Raw genomic sequence first — 22,995 nt, 5'->3', positions numbered from 1 at the left:
TGAATTGTTCTGACCTTGGCAGACATCACTTGGGATGAGAAGTCCAGTCTCCTCCTCTGATTCCTCTACTTGGCCTCTGCTGGGCTCATCTTTCACAAGGCCCATTAGTTTGTCTGATTGGTAACAGCAAAAAAAAAAAAAAGCCAGCTTCTCTTACATGCCCACTGCTTATTATTGAGATGACCCAGAGTTCATTTTAATTACATAATGCCAACATGATGATAATAATCCTTGCTTAAAAAAAAAAAATCCACATTTTATATAACTATTTCTATTTAGATGAATTACTTCCAGAAGGCAAATGCAAGGGGAAAGTGACTCCATTATCCTCTTTGCTTGTGTTAATTAGCACTACTTTGCATGGGGGAGGGAAACTGTCTTGGGGCCCTGCATCCAGGAAGATGAAAGGCATGTTACTGCATTTCGTAATTAGAAGTGGCTGTTTGTGGTATTCCTAGGGTGGTCGGTAGATTGGAAATCTTTTGGGGCAATGATGCATTCTGTTTCTCTGCAATGTTGTAGGGCACCTGTCAAGCTAGAGAGAGAGCAGGGACAGGAAGGCCAGAGATGGTTGGCTCAAGCCACATGCTCTGCTTTGTCTCTCCCTGAGATGGCTGCAGGGAAGAGTCAGGGAAAACTAAACAAGTTTTCTTTTGCAGCTGCAGCTGTGATCCTCGGCTGTCTGTTGGCACTGAAGGGACCTGATGTTTTACGTTATTGGTACGTCACAGAGAGAGCCCTCTCTCATTTTTTTGGCTAGGGTTGCTTATATCCTTTTCTGCCTCCCTCTTTGTCCTTGAAAAGAGACTTAGAAATATTTCCAATCATGCCAGAATGTACCTTCACAGAGTTAGCAGCGGAATTCATTCATTTGAGAAATATTTATTGAGTAATTATAGCCGGTGCCAGACACTGTTTCCTGTCGAGTCAAAGTCAAATAAGGCAAAAATCTGCCTCCATGTAGTTCGTAACACAAAGGGGGAGAAATGTTGAGTAGATGAATGAATGTACAGGAGTTTGAGGGAGCCCAGAAGAAGGAACCCCTAACTGTGGTGGGGTTTGGGGCGGGGGCGGGGGGGGTGCTTTTGCCAAGGGGACAAGGAAGGGGAGGGCCTCCAACTGGAGAGAGCAAAACACACATTCTTTTTACTCCTCTTGTCAGGGTCTCAGCAGGGAGCTTGAGGGCAGGCATTGTATACGGTCCATGGTATAGAACAAGGCTTGGCAGACTTCTGCTGTGAAGGGCCAAAGAGTAAACATTTTCAGCTTCCCAGGCCATACACTGTGTGTCACCACTGCTGAACTCTGTGGTTTTAGGGCAAAACCAGCCCTAGACAATAGTAAATGAGTGGGTGGGGCTGTGTTTCAGTAGAATTTTATTTGCAGAAACAGGCAGTGGGTGGAATTTGGCCCAAGGACCTTCGTTTCTGACCCTGGTATGGAAGTTCCCATCTTCACCCACAGAGGTGGTGACCCGGTAGAGTGGGTCTTTGGACTTCTCCCCTGACAGATGGCTGGCCTGTTCCGTAAGGAGAAGCTGTCATGTGTAACTGGCAGGTGGTGTGTGTTCTCTCTCTCACATAGGTGGCATCACAGTGTCTGTGGTTGCATTCTTCTTCACAATTAAGTTCCTCTTTGAGCTTGCCGCACGTGTAGTCAGCTTCCTCCAGAATGAGGACCGCGAGCGCCGAGGGGACCGGACTATATATGACTACGTGCGGGGAAATTACCTGGATCCCCGGTCTTGCAAAGTCTCCTGGGATTGGAAGGACCCCTATGAGGTGGGCCACAGCATGGCCTTCCGAGTGCATGTAAGGGAATGTTTCTGTCTCCGTACGCACTGCGGTTTCTGAGTCAGTTGCCTTCCAGAGCCCAGTCCGGTCTGGCCTGGACTGTTAATATTTTACCTTGTTTTTCAACTCCCCCGCTCTCCCCCCGCCCCAGAACTTGGGAATTGTTAACATCTGAGAGTCAATTTTTCTATCATTTGGCTTTAATGGGTGCTAAGCTTAGAAGAAGTATAAACCTTAATGTTACATTTTCAAAATGAGAAAAATGTTACTGAAGAGGGTAGGTATTGTAGATTAGGGGTTGGCAAACCATGGCCCAAGGGTTAAATCAAGCTCACTTCCTGCTTCTATAAATAAGGCTTATTGGGACACAGTCACACCCATTCATCCTCCTGTACTGCCTGTAGATGCTGTCACATTTGAGACATTAATCACAGTTGAGTAACTATGTATGACCTGCTAACTAACAGTATTAACTCTCTGGCCTTTTGCAGAAAGTTTGCTGCCTCCGTGGTGACTTCTGCACTGCAGCCTTCCTCTTGGTTTCATAGTCCGAAACCCCCAGCCTTGCCTAGAGCTTTTGTTCACTCAGTGCCAGGGATTCCCACTGACTTCCCTTTATGTTTGAGCTAGCAGTGATAAATGTAAGAAAAAAGGGCAAGTAAGACAGGGGAGGCGGCCTCTATGGTTCATTAAGCGTCAAGTTGAAGTGGATTCAATGGTATATTTCACCCCCTTCGTCTGAAGTGGTTAAGAATTTGTCTATGATTTAATGGTTTTCTTCGAAGCATGGAGAGAATTTCTTTCTCCCTGTGTGAGCAGGACTGTAGGATTAGCTGGGTGTGGGGATTTACCAGCCACCCCCTCCCACCCCACACTCTTCTCAAGTTGCACAGGAAATGCTGTTGTCCCCCTGCTTACCAATGGGTGTCCCTCTTCTCCCCACCACAGTTATTCTATAAGAACGGGCAGCCCTTCCCTGCACACCGGCCTGTGGGACTAAGAGTCCACATCTCTCATGTTGAGCTAGCAGTGGAAATTCCAGTGACCCAGGAAGTCCTCCAAGAGCCAAGTTCCAATGTGGTCAAGGTGGCCTTCACTGTGCGCAAAGCTGGGCGGTATGAAATCTCAGTGAAGCTTGGTGGATTAAACGTGGCCTATAGTCCCTACTACAAGATTTTTCAGCCTGGTAGGTTTTTTTTTTTTTCCCTCCCTCCCTCCATTCCTTCCTTCCTTCCTTTTTTCTCCTTTGCTTTTTAAATAATGCCTTTATTGAAATTTAATTCGCATGTTATAATTCATTCATTTAAAATACACAATTTAATGGTTTAAAAATTTATTGCTGGGTGGCATTATTGCCTGGTGTGAGTATACCATACTTGATTTAATCTTTCAGCAGTTAAAGAACATCTGGGTTGTTTTCCAGTTTGTGGTCATTATGAATAGTGGTTTTAGTCTGCATGTCCCTAGTGGTTAACAGTGTCGAACATCTTTTCATGTGCTTATTTGCCTTCTGTGTGTCCTTTTCGATGAAATGTCTTTTGTCCATTTTCTAATGGGATTTTTTGTTTTTTACTATTGAGTTTTGAGAGTTCTTTAAGTCCTTTGTTACAGATGTGGTTTGCAAACATTTTCTCTCAATCTTTAGCTTTTCTTTTCATCCCCTTAATGGGGTCTCTCACAGAAAAAGAGTTTTAATTTTGATAAAGTCAATTTATTAATTTTTCATTTTGTGGATCATGTTTTGGTATCTGAGAACTCTTTGACTAGTCCGAGGTTCTGAAGATATTCTCCTGTGTTGTTTTTTTTTTTGTAAAATTTTCCAGTTTTAGTATTTAAGATTGTAATCCATTTTTAGTTAACTTTTGTAATTTAGGTCAGTATTTTTTTTTCTTATAAATGTCTAGTTGCTCCAGCATCATTTATTGGAAAGGCTATCTTTCCCCTATTACATTGGTCTTGCACCTTTGTCAGGGATCTATTGGGCATATTTGTGGTGATCTATTTCTGGGTTCTCGTTCTGTTCCATTGGTCTGTGTGTCTATCCTTCCACCAATACCAGAGTCTTAATGATGTAGCTGTGTAATAAGTCTTGAAATTGGGTTAAACTTGACTCTTTCCACTTTTCTCTTTTAGAATTGTTTTAGCTCTTCTAGAACTTTTACCTTTCTATATACATTTTATTTTATTTTTTTGGTTCTCAACCTGTTTAATGTGTAAAAGGGGAAAAAAGAGGCGGTAGGCAGAGTTTAGGTCTGAATACATTCTCGGAATGCTGGCCATCCAGAGCATCATTCTGAACAGCTGATTATCTTCTGTGACTCGAGAGAGTTTAAGTTTTGAAAAGACCTAATTCCATGGGATTATGGTGACTCATTTATCATAAGAATTAAATATAGAAATTTAAAGGCTCCAAGCAAACAGCAGGGGCTGGACTAATGTGACAGTAATAGCTGGAGTTGATGGGGCAAGAGGCAACCAATCATAAAATTACTTTTCCCTTGTAGCAAACGGTTCACACTTTTAACATAAATTATGCATTCATTAATGGTGTTTTAAAACAGTCAAGCCTAAATAAATTCTTCATACCATCGAGAAAAGACACACACTGAAAACCTGCTTAAGCACAGAACTTATCGTTTGACAGCTCTTGGCGGGGTCCACGCACATTTTACAGGGAGCTTTTGCTTCTCAAGCTTAGTGAAAGTCTGTCAATCATTTTGTATAAAAATAAGACTTAAATTTAAAACCTCACCAAACTAGGAACCTGTTGTAGAAAATCGGTGACAATGGAGCGGCTAAAGCCGGTAGTTCTCAGACTTCAGCCCACGTCCCAGTGACCTGCGAGGCCGCGCCCCATGTGTCCGAGGCCTGGGCGGGCCCAAGTCCCTGAAAGGCCAGCGGATTCCCCCGGGGGCCGCTGCGCTGCTGATCCAGGAACCCTGGCTCAGAACCCCTGGAAGGACGTAGCACCGTCTACACCTCTGCCCGGCGCAGACCGTGTCCGCACTGTCGTCGGCCGTGGTTACCCTGCGGGCGACAGCGGGAGGCGGCACTCGGGAGGGACACCACCGCCTGCTGCTTTATGGTCAGAGAGAGAGGTCCCGGGTTTGCGGTCAGGTCGCAGGGAATGCTGCTCTGCCAGCTTGCGACACGGTTTACAACTAAAGCCACGGACCATGTGTTTGAGCGTCAGGCACTCAGTCACGTCCAACACTGCCACTCCGTGGACGGTGGCCCGCCAAGGCTCCTCTGTCCGTGGGGGTTCTCCAAGGCAAGAATACTGGAATGGGTTGCCATTCCCTTCTCCAGGAGATCTTCCCGACCCAGGGATTGAACCCAGGTCTCCTGCATTGCAGCTGGGTTTTTTACCATCTGAGTCACCAGGGAAGCCCCCAATATACTTGAAGTGTATATTTAATTCTGAAATTCACCCTAGGGGACAGACAGAAGGATGTGAAAGGAAAAGGCACCATAATTAAGCCATCCTTGGAAATAATGAGGTTTTTTTTTTTTTTTTTTCCTTTTCTCTCTCAAATACCTTCACTTTAATGTAACTTCAAGCCCAAACATTCTGGGAGGTAAACAGTCTGCTAATTATGAGGGATGAAAAGCGGGATGCGCCCAAGGACGACCCTGGGGTCTGGCCACTCCACGGACCCTACAGCATGGCCTTGGACACGAATGCCCTGGGCAGCTGGAAGACACACGACTCCTCAGGTTCCTGCATGAAGGCACCATGCCCGTCATGAAAGGGCACCCCTGAGAGCCTCTCTGAACCGGGCTGGGCAGAGCCACGCCAGAGTCTGGCTCAAAACGGCGGCCCAGAGAAGCAGTGCCCGGGCCTCGAGGCCACAGGGGTCCCTCTTGCCTAGCCCAGCGCCTGACGCCACACAAGACAAGACACGTGGCCAGTCTCAGAGAAAGAGGGGCTTGCCACTGGGGTGAGAACCCTGGAAAGAGCTGACCCAAAACCCAGAACTCTTAACTCTCGGTGAACTTCATTTAAAATGAGTTCTTCCAAGTCAAACGCACGGCCAAATTCTAAGCGCAGCAAGAAGCAGCCCCAGGGAAGGAGGCTCCCCGTTCTGCCAGTCTGTGCTGGGCCCCGCGTCCCCGCTCCCCGCCCCAGGCGCCACGGTAAGCTCCCGGCGGCTGGACTTGGGGGGCTACGGGCTCCAAGTGCCGCTGCCAGCCGTCGTGGAGAAGCTCAGCTTGACCAAACTGTTCAACACCAGATCCTCCTGGCAAGTCCCTACGGATGCCCATCCTGCTCTTCCCCGTCCTCCTCTCCTGCCCGGCCTGGCGCCCTCCGCCTAAAGTGCCACCTGCCCAACACCGAGGGCCGCGGCAGAGCTCAGCCGGCAGGGAAGGGCTCCTCTCTGCGCATCTCACAGTCCTGTACCACTGAGAAGAAACAAGAAAGAAAACTTCCTAATCTCATCATCATATGGTCCAAACTGAACACTTAAAGGCAAATCATCATTTTAAAGTACTACGTTTAGGGATTCAGTTATATACATGTGTTTTGTCTGCTCCTTGATCCGACTGTTGCTTCTTCAGAGGACCAGTGAAAAGAATTGATACCCTAAAAAAAGAACTCGATTTAAAAAAAAAAAAAAGCAACAATGTGGGAGGTGGGCGGGGGGGCGCGGAAAAGCGTTTCCTCTCCCCACCCCGTTTCGTTTTGGCTCACAAAGCCTTTTTTTTTTTTTTTTCCTCTTCGCTGTTGGTCCATCCGTCCGTCCGTCCATCCCGGGCGTTCCGGGCGGCGGGCTTCAGGAGGCGTACCTGGATATCCACCTGCTCTGGGTGAGGAAGTTCAGGATCCTCTTCTTGAGGACTTTGTCCAGGTAGCTGGGCAGGCGGCTCTTGGAGGGGATGCCCTGGCGCTTTTGCAGGTGGTCCTTGATGATGATGGTCTTCACGATCGCGTAGCGCATGGGGCTCAGGTTCAGCGAGCTGCACAGCACCTTCTCACGGTCTGACAGGAGCTCGACGGCCACAAACTCGCCATCCCGGCCGTCCTCCTGGTCGCGATTGGCGGCCCGCGCCGCCGCCGCCTCGTACTCGGCCGGCTCCTCCATCTTGGTGATGCCACTGCGCCAGTAGCGCTGCAGCTCGCAGATCTTGGCACGCAACATCTTCTTGTGCATGTTCTCGAGCAGGTTGTCGAGCTCCTTGCACGACATGAACTGATAGAGCGGCCGCAGCGTCGGCCACAGCTCCTTCTCCTCCTCGGTGACCTTGCGCCGCACCGCCCGCTCCTTCTCCTCCTCGTCCTTGCCCAGGAAGGTGGGCACCAGGTTGTAGTCGCGCGCGATGTTCTTGCGCGGCTGCCACTCGCGGAGCTTGCGCACGTACATGTTCACGTGCGCGCGCTTCGGGTCGATCTCCATGTCGTCGTCGTCGTCGTCGTCGTCATCGTCGTCCATGTCGTCGTCGTCGTCGTCGTCGTCGTCGTCGTCGTCGTAGTTGACCGAGAGCCCGCTGATGAGCATCTTGGCATCCTGGTTGTACTCGATCTCGTAGTCGTCCCGCAGCGGCATGTAGCCCACCGGCTGCTGCTCGGCCACCCAGATGTCTAGGGGAGGCACGGGGGGTGATGAGGCTGGGAGAGAGGGGGCCCCCCCTGGGGCAGGTGTGGTCGGTCACCTGGTTGGGAATGGCGTTGGGGATGCAGGCCTTCCTCAAGTTTCCATGGATGTACATGCTTATGTAATGCTCCATCACTTCCTGGGGGGTCCGGGAAGCGCCGACGTGAGCTGCCATGTCCTCCTTGGCCAGGCAGTACACGAAGTATTTCTTGCCGAGCTTCACCATCTTCCATCGCCGGGGCCCCACCGCCCGGTGCTCCAGCAAAACCACCTCGGCCGCCCGCCTATATAAATTTTAGAATAATACTGTCTAAATTTACCAAAAAATCTTTCTGAGATTTTGAAAAGAACTGTGTTAAACCTAGAAACAAACAAACAAACAAAAAGAACTATGTTAAACCTAATATCATTTTGGGAGAATTGACATCTTTACTATGTTGAGTCTCTGAATTCATAAACATGGTATGCCTTTGAACTTATTTCTTTAATCAGCATTTTGTAGTTTTCAATATACAAGTCTTCCACAGATTTTGTTAGATTTGCCCCTAAATATTTCGAGTCTGTTTGTCTTACAAGTATTCACTTATTTTTAAGGCCAGTTTCACTTGTAGGTTCCCAGTGGGATTCTAGGCACTATATCTGTAACTCTCATTTCTGTTTCCTCCAAGTTATTCTGTCATTGTTTTTAGTGCTTGCAGTGGTTAGGAATTTGTAAAAATGAGTTCCCAAAGTTCATTTGAGTTAATCTCTCTGTTTTCTTTCTTTCTCTCTGGTTCATAATGGTATTGTTTATCCCTAGGAATTGGGCGGGCACCCAGCTTTCTAGGACTTACTGACTGAGTAGATCTCTGTGCCCTGAAAATCACCTCTCTGACGTTACCTTCCCTTGTCTTTGTTCCAGGAATGGTGGTTCCTTCCAAGACCAAAATCGTGTGTCATTTTTCTACCCTGGTGTTGACCTGTGGGCAGCCTCACACTCTTCAAATAGTGCCCCGAGATGAGTATGACAACCCTACCAACAATTCCACGTCCTTGAGAGATGAGCACAACTACAGCCTGTCCATTCATGAGGTGAGCAGGCTCCCATCTAGGTCACTTCGATCCGTCTCCTTCTCCTTGACCGTGGTTCCGGCCTTCTGAGACTTAGATTAGCTCAAGGTAGGAAAGTTCTTTGTAAATTTCTGCACAAGCAGGGAAAATTATGTGTGATTGGTGACGGCTTCGTTTTCCCCCTGTAGCTTGGTCCTCCAGAAGAGGAGAGTACCGGTGTCTCATTTGAGAAGTCAGTGACGTCCAACCGGCAGACCTGCCAGGTGTTCCTGCGGCTCACCTTGCATTCTCGAGGCTGCTTCCATGCCTGCATCTCATACCAAAACCAGCCAATCAACAATGGTGAATTTGACATCATTGTCCTAAGTGGTGAGTTGAGAGGAGAGCTGTGAATTAGTCCTCTTCCCAAGCCACTTGTCCTTTGCACATCTGCAGTCATCTGACCAACCCCTCCACCCCAAACATTTGGTATTTGAGCCGAAACTTGGTTTAGAGACCTGTGTACTGAAGGTCTAGTGATGGGCAGTTTCCTCTCCTGTGTTGCACTTTAAACCTTATTCCTTGTTGTACTTCAGAGAATGAGAGGAATATCGTTGAACGCAACGTGTCCACCTCAGGAGTGAGCATTTATTTTGAAGCTTATCTGTATAATGCTGCCAACTGCACCAGCACGCCGTGGCACCTTCCACCCATGCACACGAGCTCTGCCCAGCGCCGGCCCTCCACAGCTCTGGAGGAGGAAGATGAAGACTCATCCTCTGAGTGTCACACCCCTGAGAAGGTGAAGAAACCGAAGAAGGTGTACTGCTACGTGTCACCAAAGGTTGGCACCCCCCCCTTGCCCCCTGCCCAAGCCTGCTCGTATTTGGTAACAAAACCCACCCAGCAATGGTCTGAGAATCAGGGTGCGATCATCACCTTGTGGTTCAGGGATACTAAGAGATGGCTTCCCATTGAGCAAAAGGCTGTACCTCCTCTTCTGCTGCCTCTTTCTGGTTTGGACTGGATTACACCTCTGTCCCGAGAGTCTGTGCTTTGGTACTTTCGAGCACCTGGGGCATTCTGCTGTTTGATCGCTCCTGGGAAGATTTTTCAAGGCATGGCTGTAGAGTTTTAAAGAAAGCTACTTTTAACCATTAATAATTTCTCACTAGTGTAAAAATTACTGTTGGCCCTTTGTGCCGTTTGGGAACAATTTGATCTTTCATGCTGTGATTTGTGAAACCACAAGAGATGTCATCATCGGGGTACAGGGTTAGAATAGAGAAATTTTGGCAGAGACAAGGGAGGTGAACTTCCCAAGGCCCCTGAGCTGAGAGACGCTTTGTGTTAGGGAGTTTCTTTTTTAGTATTTGTATTTTGCTTATTCATACAGACCTCAGAAAAACGAGACGCGAACCATCCCATTACATTCCTTTAATCTCATAGCAAAAACTGAGTTCTAATTCTGTTCTACTTCAGAACACTTCACTGTGTACCATTCATCATTTAAACATCTAGCCTTCATTTGTCCTGGAGAATGGCAATGAGGGAAATGGTAAGGTAGAGATGAAATGAGATTGGCTATGAGTTGATTATTGTTGAAGCTGGTGATAATTCATTGTACTGTTTTCTTTAGTATGTGTTTGAAATGTTTTTTAATGAAGAATTTTTTTAAAAAATCAAGAAAAAAACCTGACCTACTATTTGTTCAGATAACAGAGGGGTCTTTTTAGATTAAAAAGTTACTGCATTGTCTTTTCCTTTTTTTGTAAATGACAAGAGACTTCTTTTTATTCTTACCTATAAGGTTTTTGTGAACTCTTTTGTATGTGACTCCTCCCACCCCCCCACACCATCATCCCCAGCGCATCCTTGGTGGCATTCTAATAGGAATAAAGCAGTGGGCAGGGTCCACTGGTGTTCCTTGTCCACTGATTTGGAAGAAATCTCTCTGAGAAGTATCTGGCTAAGCAGGAGGAGAGTCTGATCGTTTCTAGTGAAATGTTGTTGTGAAATGAAATGTTGATTGTGAAATGTTCTATACTTGTAAAGTGAAAACCTGATCTCAGATATTTGGAAATGGCATGCTGCAGTTTATGGGGTCGCAAAGAGTCGGACACGACTGAGTGACTGAACTGAACTGAACTGAGTAAGACCTGAGTATTAAGGTTATGAGATATCTTTGTGAAATTGCAATGTGACAACAATAGTTTAAATTTGCCTGTTTTAAAGTGGAATTGATGTTTTCTATTTGATTTCAGTCCTGACTAAATTATCCTCCTTGTTTAGAGAGGAAAAGGGCTATCATGGAACATACAGATGGGGACAGGTATTTGAAATACGATACCCAAACAGAACCTCTTAATCATTCATTTCATTTTCTTTATGTTGGGTCTACAGCAATTCTCAGTGAAGGAGTTCTACCTGAAAATCATTCCCTGGCGCCTTTACACCTTCAGGGTGTGCCCTGGAACCAAAGTAAGTTGAACCTTACATCCGGTTCGTGTAGAACAGGCTTCAGCCTCCAACCTTTTATTTTTTCCTAGAAGGGCTTTTGGTGTTTCTGGAAATTCTCATTGTGCACACAGGATTCATTGCCAAGTAAAGAAGCAGATGCTACCTCCTCATGAAGGCTATAGTTGTAGGAAGACACATGTCTACAGAAACAGTAGTTAGTAGAAGTCAGAATACTTCAACAACTTTCTCTTGCCCCTAAGACTAAGCTAATGGAGAGGGTATTGGAGCTCTGACCTGAACTTGGCTTCCTAATGTGCCAAAACTAACTGTTTCAGCACCAGTAGTCTCATCCATTTAAAAAAAGTTGTTTTTTCTTTTTAACTTTTCTGAGCTTTTGAAATCTACTGGCAAATCATTTTCCTCCAGCCAGTTTGCCCAACCTATTCAGGTATTCATTTGCTGTTTTACATATCCTTATGGCTTTCACACTTCTTATATTTTATGTTTGAAAGTCTATAGTATTACCTGTGATCCTTACTTACCTTGCCTGTGATCCTTACAGGTGGTCTCTGTGACTCAAGTTTAAAATAAAATCTGAATCATAGAGCATGCTCAGTCATTCAGTCGTGTCTGACTCTTTGTGACCCCATGGACTGTAGCCCACCTGGCTCCTCTGTCCATGAACTTTTCCAGGCAAGACTACTGGAGTGGGTTGCCATTTCCTTCTCCAGGGGATCATCCCAGGCCAGGGATCGAGCCCACATCTTTTGTGTCTCCTGCATTGGCAGGCGGGTTCTTTACCACTGGCACAGTGGTAGAGGACAAAGCCTCAAAATGGAATCAATGCCTGGAGGTTCCGGGGATGAAACCCAGGCCTCATACATGCAATGCATGTGCTCTACCGCTGAGCCGCACCCCCGACCCCTACCTGAAGTGAAAAACAAGGAAGTGTACTCCTGGTAGGTACTTACTTGGAGAAAATAGGCTTAACTTGTATTTGTTGGTTGATGCAGAAGGGAAGGGATGTGAAGGGTTTTTGGTGGATTTAAGGGCTTCATAGAGTAACTCTTTCTTTTTTTTTCCCTTTTGTTAGTTTTCATACCTTGGCCCTGACCCTGTCCATAAGCTGCTCACCCTTGTGGTGGATGACGGCATTCAGCCTCCGGTGGAGCTCAGCTGTAAGGAGAGAAACATCTTAGCGGCCACGTTTATCCGCTCGCTCCATAAGAACATAGGTGAGGTTGGACAGGGAGTCTGATGGGGAAGGCAGTGACCCCAGATACCCTGAGTGCATGAGGGTGTAGGGGTGGCCTGCACAGGGGTCTTGTAAAGAGACTGTAATCACATTGGATCTTGCTGCTCCTCAGGAGGCTCCGAGACCTTTCAGGACAAGGTGAACTTTTTCCATCGAGAGCTTCGGCAGGTACATATGAAAAGACCACATTCTAAAGTCACCCTGAAGGTCAGCAGACATGCCTTGTTGGAATCGGTGAGTAAAGTTTTTTTCATGTCAGCAGTTGAACAGTTGTCAAAATTTTCCAGCTAGAAACCTCTGTGCTATTTGGTTATATCCTGCAGGTTATTGTTTTTATGAAACAATCTCTGTCTTCTTTAGACATGTTAAGCGCTGTTCTTTGTGTTTGGCTATACTGAATTTGGGGCAGATTTGTTGCAGCTATGTTAATTGAGGGGAGAGACTAGCTGACACATTGGCTGTAAAACCTGTTCTTGACTAGTTGCCGAACAATCTCATGGACTTCCTATGTAAGGCAGGTATTAAGTTGTTGTTATAGAAGGAAGTTCCTGTTATTGAATCCCAGGATTAAGAAGAGCTCTTACGAGGTTAAGAGGAAATGATTTTTGTTGTCACTCTGGTCTGATGGGAAAGGAACACCTGATGTGTTTCTGTCTCCACTACACAGACACTGGCCTAGTTCTCACATTCCTTGACAATGAGGAAGCTTTGGTCCCTGTCCAGAAAGTGTTTGTGATGTTTGGCTCTGGTAGGTGTGCCTGGAAACCCCTTTTCTCAGCCACTTTCTCCTTGTGGCATGGCTCCGTGTCTGAACCTAGCCTTGTGGATTAAGATGTCTAGTGGGGACACTGTACTTTACTGAAAACCAAGACTCCTTGATTCTCTTGCTGACAGCTTACTGATTTGAGCCATTTTTATTTCTTTTAAGAGTTTTCTCATTAATGAGGACTGTTAAAAAAAAAAAGTTTCAACTTTCCAGCCAGGCAGTGGTGTAAATATGAATTTGATTTTTTTTATCTTAAACTTCTTCTGGAGATACGTGCATTTTAAATTTAAGATGGTATTATTAAAGCTTATTTTTGAGTAATATATTGCCTCCAAATACTTGTGACTATTAAATGGACAGTGGTAATGTTCTTGTGTTTTTGTCTTAAACACCCAAGAGGTACTGGCCAGTGTTCTGACAATTTCTTTTCTTTTACTGCTTTTCAGTCTCTGAAAGCCACTCGGAATTTTTCCATCTCAGATTGGAGCAAGAACTTTGAAGTGGTTTTTCAGGATGAAGAAGGTCAGTTTTGAAATCTCCCACTCATCTTTTTTAACTCTCCTTCCCACTCCTCCCTATCTCCTTACACTATATCCACAGAAACTGAAAACAACCCTCCTACACATGCTTGCCACCCCTGCTCCAGCTTCTTTTTCCTTGGGAAAAAGAAGTCATGAGTCAAGACCAAAAGGGTGGTGTTTACTGGCTAGATGGCTTGGTTGAGCTTGTAGAGCACAGACGGACAAGGATATGGAGGGTGAGCTTTTAGGAGTTTGAAGTAGAAGGGCAGAGTAACCTTTGTAGTACCAAGAGAAGCATCAGTTCCTGGGATCTCTGATCTGTGTTCCCACGCTAGAGGGCATCAGCTTAGTGATTGGAATACCTTTAATCCTACAGAATGAGGTGGGATTAAAAAAAAAAAATGTCCACAGTTAAGTGGGTTGGAATATGGGACACCAGGGTGGTGGAATGGAGGGAGGAAGGATCAGAGAGTATAAAATGATGAATAAATGAACAAAAATGATAAAAGGTGATAAGCCAGTGTCACTTTTTGTTTTTATTATCCTTTCCAGCTCTGGACTGGGGAGGGCCTCGTCGGGAATGGTTTGAGTTAATCTGCAAAGCGCTATTTGACACCACCAATCAGCTCTTCACCCGATTCAGTGACACCAACCAAGCATTAGTGAGTCTGTGACTTCCCCGGGGGTGGGAGCAAAATGTGAATTGTGTTATGATGGAGAGACTAGTAAGAATTTGAACTAATCAGATTACCTCCCTCCTCTTTGCCTTCCTTATTTCATCTCTAAGAGAAAATGCAGACAGATGAATAAAAAGCATTATAGTGCAGTGGCTGTTCTACTCCTTAGTATTTTAATAATTAAGCCATTTTTTTCAGAACATCCCTGAAGCAATTGAACTCTGTACAAGGTCTTTGACTAGGGGGGTAGGGAAGTAGACTCTGGCTGAAAAAGGTTCTGGTTTAGGAAAGAGGCATTATATCATCCACTGATTGACTTCCGTTTGTAGCCAGGGACCACAAAATCAATAGAAGATTTTTTAGTTTATTATAAGTCCATCTTTCTCCTTTTTCCTCCAGTCATTTTGAATTACTCAGTGGTGGCTACTAAACAATGCCATTTGAATGGGCTCCTTGATCCTAACACTGAAATTTTTGCTCCCTTGGGATAGAGTTGTGGCGGGAGAATCTTTCCAGAACTAGGCTTTAAGAAAAACGACCCACAACCTTTTAATCTCTCTCTTTGACAGGTGCACCCCAACCCTAATCGCCCCACTCATCTGCGCCTAAAGATGTATGAGTTTGCAGGGCGCCTGGTGGGCAAATGTCTCTATGAGTCCTCTCTAGGAGGAGCCTACAAGCAGTTGGTCCGAGCTCGCTTTACCCGTTCTTTCTTGGCCCAAATCATAGGACTACGTATGCATTACAAGGTAAGGTCTTAGGTATGTGTTTTCTGCTAAGTCCCCTGGCCATTAACTTTGGAATCTCTCCACCCTCTGTTTATTATTCTTGAGGTTTGAAGGGGTAAGTAGTTCCAAGCAGTTACAAATTTTATTTCTGGGTGAGAGTGGTCATGCTGTGTTCTGTGTCTTTCTGTCTCCTCAGTATTTTGAAACAGATGACCCAGAATTCTACAAATCTAAAGTTTGTTTCATCCTCAACAATGACATGAGTGAGATGGAGCTGGTCTTTGCAGAAGAGAAATATAATAAATCAGGTCAATTGGATAAGGTGAGACAGAGAACTGAAGCCTGTGGGTCCCATTTCCCAGCCTCCTCTGCATCAGGGCTGTCTAGTGGACCTTTCGCAATGATGGAAGTGTTCTGTATTTAAACTTTTGAACACCCAAAATGTGTCTGGTATGACCAAATACCTGAATTTCTAAATTAACTACCTGTGACTAGTGACAGCCGTATTGGACAGCGTAGCTTTGGGGCACTGTATCCCACGTTGTATGGCCTTGGCCTATTTAAATGGAACCGGAGACATATACCATCCATCCCACGAGTCCCTCCTTTCCAGTAGAAAAAGAACGAAGTGATAGTGAAGTGTCACTGCACAGGCAGTTTTGGAAGGGATGACAGTGTCTGTCTCAACATTAGGGGCAGGGAGGTAGTTGACTCCCATTTAAACACTGTGCCTATTTATTTTTAAGGTTTTTATTAGAAAATGGCCAAAAGTATTTCTGATGCACATGTGATTTTGTTTGCATTCTGGGTTTAAATAATATCAAATGATCATGACAAACCTGGAGTTGCAGTTAGAAATAATTGAAAGCAAAATAGCAATGACTGAAAGTTTGTGATCACTAATAGCACTGAACTGATAATCAGATACCCTTGTGAGCCCTGTGCGGGTCTTGGCCACTGGCCTTTACACCTGTGTGGGTGGAGCCCGTTTTCTTGACCCAGCACTGCAAGGCGTCTCGAGTCAATAGAAGACTGAATTAGGGTCTGCAGGCCTAGGGGAGTACTGATTTTAATTGGATTTGATATGAATACTAAATCTTAGTCACTTACTACTTAGGCTAATAGTTAGAAGTGCTTACACACATAAAATAAAAATAACCAGAACTGTGCATAATAACAGAAAAAGTCTTACATGTTTAAATCTATTGAGAATCTTTGCTCTGGACCAAAGTTCTGTCCCTCCCATGCCGTGGTCAGGACCTTAAAATCTGATCCTGTAACTAAATGGAGGCCTTCATTCACCTGTGAAGACAACCTTGCTCATTGTGCACAGGTTTCCCAGGGTGGCTTTAAACTTGTTTCAGGGCTTCCTCAAAGCTCCCTTAAAGTGAGTGAAGTCGACTCAGTCATGTCCGATTCTTTGCAACCCCATGGACTATAGCCTACCAGGTTTCTCCGTCCATGGGATTTTCCAGGCAAGAATACTGGAGTGGGTTGCTATTTCCTGCACCAGATCTTCCCGACCCAGGAATTGAACCTGGGTCTCCCGCATTGTAGGCAGATGCTTTACCGTCTGAGCCACCAGGGAAGGTGGCTTCCTTAGGAGTTGCTTATTGGAGGAGGGTGCCCGTTCTATTTGAAAATCACACAGTTCAGCCTTTTCTTCGCAGATGGAAAAACCGGGAATCCAAATAGCTAAGTGACTGAAACCCCATAGCAAGTTAGTCTCTAAGTATCAAGCCATGGCTTTTTCTATTGCCTCACGTTAGAAATAGAAGAATGTAGGGGAACATCTGTGCATGTCTTGGAATTTCTGAGATTATGCTTCTTTACTACTTATCTGGCTTTACAGAGTCTCAGTTGTCTCAGGGGTTTAAGAGAAGAGGTCAGTAATGGTTTAATTTTGGATCAGAGGAGTGTTAAAATGTTGCTAACAAGGACACATACATATCTTCCTGTTGCATCGCCACTGTTTGACCAGGTCAGAGAAGACTCCCTGAGAGACCCACTTCAGGAACAGTAGTGAGTAGAATACAGCAATAGCGGTAGGAACCCTGAAAATTTAGTTACTGAGTAAAACCAAGTGTGTTGAAAACCTGAGTGCTGAGCAGGAACGTGTGACCGTGGTGCAGTTCAATAATGTGCTGTTTGTGGGACTTGCTGGGTAGCTGTCGTCTTTTAAACTCCCATCCACACGCTCTCTCTGTCTTTTGCTTCTTTCAGGTTGTAGAACTTATGACAGGTGGAGCTCAAACCCCTGTCACCAACGCGAATAAGATCTTCTATTTAAATTTGCTGGCCCAGTATCGACTGGCCAGCCAAGTGAAAGAGGAGGTGGAACATTTCCTAAAAGGTGGGATTCTGTTGACTCTTGGCTTTGAGGTGTAAATACCTGTATCACATAGTGTGGATATAGCTTTAACTTGGATATTTTGTTTCAGGCCTGAATGAGTTAGTCCCTGAAAACCTCTTGGCTATTTTTGATGAGAATGAGCTTGAGGTAAGTGCTTACAATTGGAACTCCCTGTCCCTGGCTTGCTATTTTATTATGCCCACAGGAACCAGCTTCTTGCACCTTCTGTTATGAGATGCGGTAAGAAAGCCCTTTCAGAGTTGGTTTCACTTTTGTTGCTCTTCCAGTCATGGACCCTTTCTCCAGCTTTTAAAAAAATTTGAATGTGGAATAATTATTGATGAATAGTAATAATGACTATTTACTCATCAAATATTATACTGGTTGAGTGGTAAAGAATGTTGGTATCTTGTACAGTCTTTATAAATCCTATGACCTTTTAAGTTGATTTAAGGGGTTAGAAGCATTTATTTGTTCAGAGACTATTCATATCGAGTGCCTCCTATATGGCAAGTGCTTTTGAGGAACTGGGGGGCTCATGGAGCTACATTCTAGTGAAGGAGACAATCCAAAGGATGTGAGGCCTGTCATAGCTTTGGTTGACAACACTACAGAGTTAATATATTCTTCCTTTAGATCCTGTGACAACCAGAATGCACTGTAAGATGGTAAATACCTTGCTATAATGAGCAGGCTGAAGTTCCATGAACTTCGGGTATAGGCAAAAAGTAAAACCAGTTTGTTTTTACCCACTGCTCACACATGATACATATAATGCAAGTTATTAGCTTTAACGTCCCATAGCCTTTATTAAAGTTTCTCTAAGCTGTTTCCCACAGTGAGGAAGTTCTTCTTCAAAAATGGGGAGACAGCGGACTTCCTTGGTGGTCTAGTGGTTAACGACTCTGCGCTCCCAATGCAGGCAGCATGGATTTGATCCCTGGTTGGGGATCTAAGATCCCACATGCCATGAAGTATGCCCCTTCCCCCTCCACCCCAAAAAAAGGGAATCAGGAGTTTCAGGTAGTCTTGCACCATTTTTATTCTTACTAACCGAACTGGCTTTGAGAACAAGAATCAACGTCTTACATAATTTTCAGCACATTTTGTACCTTTAGGTATAAAATCCAAATAATGCAGTCTCCATCTCTCAGCCCGCAGTTTCCGGCAGACCTGTCACCTAGTGCCAGCATTTTCCGGGCTGAGAAACAGCTACTGGTGGATTTTATCCTGAAGCAAAACGTTCGTTAACAATTGGTAAAGTGCATAGGAGGAAGGCACAGTCTCTCAGGATTGCTCCCCGTCCTGCTCTTAGTTACTCATTAGCAAGTTCTTTTTGAAGGCACCAAGCTTCTCACACTTCATTTGGGCTTCTCTTGTCTCTTGATTAGGACTGCCTTTACAGCTATTGGATGAGTACTCATAGTCTGCTAAGTAACTTGCTGGATCCTGAACCAAATTAGGACATCAACAAGATGTTTAGGGCTCTGATGTCATTAATGTTCTCATTTTTTGGCATTCTTTTTCATTTATCTGATCAAGTAGAGGTGGAGCTGAAGGGACAGTAGTAAAAGTTCAGTCTACAAAAGAAGGGTGGATTTGGGGAAAAGGAAAGGCGACCTAACAAATTAGTAAATGGGGCTGGGGTCTTCATCGAAGGGGAGGGGCCTGCTTTCCCCCCTGGTATTCCCAGGCCACATCCAGAGCAGTCAGTAAACACTTGGTTCCCTTTTTGTCCTTTGTTTCATCAAAATGATACATAAAGCAGCTATTCTTCATGAGGGGTGCCCATCAGAAACACCTGGGAAACTTTTTCAAAGTACAGAAGCTTGTAACCTGTCCCTAGAGATTCTGATTCACTAGGTCTGGGGTAAGGCTATAGGCATCTATCTATCTATATATGTATATTAAAGCCCTGTGAGTTTTACTGCATTGGTTAGGAACCATTGACATATTGTAAGTGATTTTCCTAAAGTAGTGTTCTTGGATTATGACGTCACCATACATCTTTTTATTGATGTTTCTGTATTCCATATTTTGCATGTTAACATATTTTGACCTTATGATGGCACTTCACCCCTCTGACTGTCCCAGTAAACACCTGACTGTCTTCTCCAGCTGCTGATGTGTGGGACTGGGGACATCAGTGTGTCTGACTTCAAAGCCCACGCAGTGGTCATTGGTGGCTCGTGGCATTTCAGAGAAAAGGTAAGTGGGCCAAAATTCTTTCAGTTGAATTTGTACCATATTATACAGAAAAAGCTTCAGAAAGAAAAAGCAGAGAAGCAGATATGTCAACTGGGAAAAAGCGATACATGGCGGGGAAAGGCAGGTGGTCATCCAGACATACGGGAACCCTTGTCCTTAAGGGCTATTGATGCTGTGTCCAGAAGCAATAATGTTGAAAAGACAGAGAGAGAGAACCAAGCAGTCAGGGACTGCCCTCCAGGCTGTGTATCCGCATCACTCCCTCTTAAAGAGGTTTTTGATTCTAGCCGTTCCTACCTGCGTGCAAGTCACCGGGGCCCCCTCCTCCCACTTCAGAGCACCCCGCTCCTTCCCCCAGGGGTCAGATCCGCAGCCACACCTGGGTGTGACCCCAGCCTCGTGCTCTCCCCACAGGTCATGAGGTGGTTTTGGACCGTGGTTTCCAGTCTGACACAGGAAGAGTTGGCTCGGCTGCTGCAGTTCACCACAGGCTCCTCTCAGCTGCCACCCGGAGGCTTTGCTGCCCTCTGTCCCTCCTTCCAGATTATCGCGGCCCCGACCCACAGCACGCTCCCAACTGCACACACGTGGTGGGTATCTGACGGCCTGGCGCAGGCTGTCACAGAGGGTTATCTTTGCAGCCCTCGCCGGCATGGTCTGCTCGTGTGAGTTAATCACTCCCCTCCCCTCGACCTTGCAGTTTCAACCAGCTGTGCCTCCCTACGTATGACTCCTACGAAGAGGTGCACAGGATGCTGCAGCTGGCCATCAGCGAGGGCTGCGAGGGCTTCGGCATGTTCTGACCGCTCTCCCTGCTGTCTGCTTGGCTCCCGTGGCTTCCCGGAGCCTCCAGGTGGCGCGCGCCACAGACACGACCGCTGACCCCGACAGACACAGAACCATCAGCCAGAAGCTGCCGCGTGACCCCCCAGCGTGTGGAGGAGTCGGTCACCTCCCAGCCTCGTCCTTCCCTTGCCCCCTCCCTTCCCGCCTTCCCCCCACGGCCCCCTCTGGCAGGTCCCTACCCTGAGCAAGTGGCTCAGTCGCAGGAGGAGGCTGGGGGTCCGCTGTGCTCGCCCTTGGTTCTCAGAGGAGCTCAGAGGCGGGAGCTGCCTCAGCCGCTGAGGGAGGCGACACGGAGGCTCGGCCTTTCTGGGAGCGCTGGGGTCCTCGCCTCGCTCAGCCTCCTCTGCCGATGCTCCGCAGGGGTTCCCTCCGTTTCCCCTTGACCCAGAGTCTGTGAGTCCTTCCTGGGGACAGGTGACTGTCTGCTCACCAGGAGGAGCACAGACCAGAGGTGGCCCACGGCGACAGACAGACTTCAGCTTTGCCCCTCTGCACAACGGCCGGTGCAGGCACGGGGCTAGCTCGCGTGGTTACTGATAGTACCAAAGGGTCCTTTTTTGTGTGGTGTCAGAACTGGAAAAGGAGCTTTTCCCTGCAAGCATTTGCAGAAATGATCATTTAATTCATAAAGAAGAACTCCCTAGTAAGCTTTTTTTTTTTTGAGTATAATAAACCTGTGAGACAGACCTAAGAATGTGAAAGCTAGCCGGGCTGTAGCCGCCAGTGCTGAAGGCGATTCTCCTTTAGGGTTGTCGGGCATTTCTTGGCATGTGACTGGCTTGAAGACGACTGATGCTTGTCCCTGAGTTTGTTCTTTACACTGAGGTGTGGCTGGGCCTGGCTCCTCACCTCCAACTTGTGCTATCTGCTGAGAGCTGGGCATTCTGGAGGTTTCCACTGAAGAAAATTTTGGAGCAAGAAATTAGGACGGTTTGATAGCATGCCACTGGTCCCTGATTCTGCTTGGTGTTCCCTGGCAGCACTGAGGCAAGGGAGAAGGGATCAGTAATTGCTTCTCAGAGGTCCTTAGGGTCAGGACACAAGGGACACACATCGAGGAGCTGTGTCAGACGATAAACGCCTCGCTGTCCCAGTGACTTCTGTCACTCCCTCAGTTACCAGCAAGGGCACCTCAGGAGGGAGGAAGACACACTAGGCTCACTGTGACATGATTGAAGAGAGCCTGCAGCTGTTTCTTGGAAGATGACAACAACCTTTGCCATTAACGATTTGAATGAAGACATTTTCAAGACTCAGAATCTCATCGAATTCTGAAGTTTCTGTTTCTAAGAAGGCTTTGCTGCAAGCGACCATTCCCAATGGGGCATTCGACTCTAAGAACATTAACAAGCCATCTTTATTGCCAAAACCAGCAAGTACAAAGAGTCCAGATATGAGGCAGGACTTGAGGCCATGCCTTGGCCTGCTGGAAGCACGTCTGAGCCCTCCTGTTCCCAGGGATCACGAGGAACAAGCCTTTCTGAGCTGCTACAGTTCCTGCCTGACCTCACTCCTTCGCAGTTGTCATTTGTCCTTGGCATGGGTGCTGAATGCTGACCTCACTCACCCTTGGGGTCCAGGGTCCAGCATTGGGGCCCTCTCTACCCCAGGTCCTCCACGCCACACGGTCACTGCTCTCCTCAGGGACCAGGACAAGGTGCTGCCCCACGGGATATGTACAGGCAAGCTTCATCATCCCCCTGGGAAGCATGATGCCGCCCTTTGGGCCCAGAGAGGGATTCCAGCTGGGGGCACGTGGGCTGGCTCTGCTGTCTTTGGCCGTTGTTCCTCTTCCAAACCCTGTGCTCCCCCCCCCCCGCCCCAGAGACTGATGCTGGAGCGCGAGTTGATTTTCTTGGCTCCATCTGTCCTTTCTGAGCTCTAGTCATAGCACGTTTCAGAGCATCCTGGGTACCATGGCAGCGCAGCTGTGGCCTGCGGTGGTCCTTAGCCCCAGGGTCTTTGTTTCACAAAACCGTTTGGTACTGTTGTGGTTTTGTATTCTTTGAGTGTTCTCTCTCTCTCTCTCCTAACTATTCAAAAGTATCTTTGCTCTTTTGCCCTTCCTTTGACCTTCTTTTCTAATCCTGCTTTGGAATTAGCCGGTGTGGGGAGACGTACACCATGTCAGAGAGAAGAAAGAGTGCCTGTTACTGGAAGTGTTTCCTATTCACGTTTCTTATTTTGGTCAGTTCTTTTATTTATGCCCTTGTGGCCCAGGTACTTGGGCGGCCAGCTAACCTCCTGGCTAGTGAAGGAGACCAGGCACCAGGTGAACACCAAGGAAAGTGTTGGCGTGTTTCTAGAACTCCAGCAGAGACCAAGCCCTGCTGCAAATTTGTCAGGCCAGACTAAAGGGCCACACAGTTGCAGCAGTAGTGTAAATATTTTGTACAGTGAATAAATGAATGTTTAAAAGGACTAAGAAGCAAGTGACTGCTGTATGTGATGATTCAGGGCTTAACTTGGAGGTGGGGAAGGAAAAGAAAAATGTAGAAATGTTTTTGCATTTCCCCAGTAACCCTTCAGAAGCAGTCAGCTTGGGATAGAATGGACTCCCGGAGCCCTGGCCTGGTCCAGACCTGCCAGCCCTCTCACCCTTCCTGGACTGCTGTCCGTGGTGCCCCGCAGGGCCTCGGTGCCTCCTTGCACAGAGAGCCAACAGCTGGGACAAGTGCTTGTACTCAGCTCCAGGGGGAGAGACCAGTTTGGCAAAAACAGAGGATGTCTGTTCTCATCAGTCTTTTCAATGTTAATTCGTTGTT

The 22,995-nt window shown here is 46.6% G+C and overlaps 1 protein-coding gene and 1 pseudogene across 7 annotated transcripts in view; one reads left to right on the top strand and one right to left on the bottom strand.

The window, feature by feature from the left end:
* The window catches only part of AREL1 (apoptosis resistant E3 ubiquitin protein ligase 1), a 45,498-nt gene extending 22,847 nt beyond the window's left edge, over nucleotides 1-22,651 (top strand). For 3 of the 7 annotated variants that reach the window (XM_043472555.1, XM_043472553.1, XM_043472554.1), the window contains 18 exons: nucleotides 660-720; nucleotides 1,585-1,811; nucleotides 2,742-2,979; nucleotides 8,289-8,458; nucleotides 8,626-8,806; nucleotides 9,013-9,260; nucleotides 10,820-10,897; nucleotides 11,970-12,111; nucleotides 12,244-12,365; nucleotides 13,344-13,419; nucleotides 13,971-14,080; nucleotides 14,665-14,844; nucleotides 15,020-15,145; nucleotides 17,047-17,176; nucleotides 17,265-17,323; nucleotides 19,295-19,384; nucleotides 19,799-19,974; nucleotides 20,085-22,651. In XM_043472555.1, coding sequence (XP_043328490.1) covers nucleotides 705-720; nucleotides 1,585-1,811; nucleotides 2,742-2,979; nucleotides 8,289-8,458; nucleotides 8,626-8,806; nucleotides 9,013-9,260; nucleotides 10,820-10,897; nucleotides 11,970-12,111; nucleotides 12,244-12,365; nucleotides 13,344-13,419; nucleotides 13,971-14,080; nucleotides 14,665-14,844; nucleotides 15,020-15,145; nucleotides 17,047-17,176; nucleotides 17,265-17,323; nucleotides 19,295-19,384; nucleotides 19,799-19,974; nucleotides 20,085-20,187 — 2,472 coding nt within the window. In that variant the 5' untranslated portion in view covers nucleotides 660-704 and the 3' untranslated portion in view covers nucleotides 20,188-22,651. The remainder of the gene's footprint in view (nucleotides 1-659; nucleotides 721-1,584; nucleotides 1,812-2,741; nucleotides 2,980-8,288; nucleotides 8,459-8,625; nucleotides 8,807-9,012; nucleotides 9,261-10,819; nucleotides 10,898-11,969; nucleotides 12,112-12,243; nucleotides 12,366-13,343; nucleotides 13,420-13,970; nucleotides 14,081-14,664; nucleotides 14,845-15,019; nucleotides 15,146-17,046; nucleotides 17,177-17,264; nucleotides 17,324-19,294; nucleotides 19,385-19,798; nucleotides 19,975-20,084) is intronic. The other 4 variants (XM_043472556.1, XM_043472558.1, XM_043472559.1 and 1 more) reach the window with 4 other exon arrangements.
* On the bottom strand, nucleotides 6,569-7,613 carry LOC122443990 (annotated as a pseudogene).
* Nucleotides 22,652-22,995: the final 344 nt, after the last annotated feature.

Source organism: Cervus canadensis, chromosome 6 (genome assembly GCF_019320065.1).
Source record: "Cervus canadensis isolate Bull #8, Minnesota chromosome 6, ASM1932006v1, whole genome shotgun sequence".
NCBI classification, from domain to species: Eukaryota; Metazoa; Chordata; class Mammalia; order Artiodactyla; family Cervidae; genus Cervus; species Cervus canadensis.
This window is presented reverse-complemented; position numbering and strand designations above follow the sequence as displayed.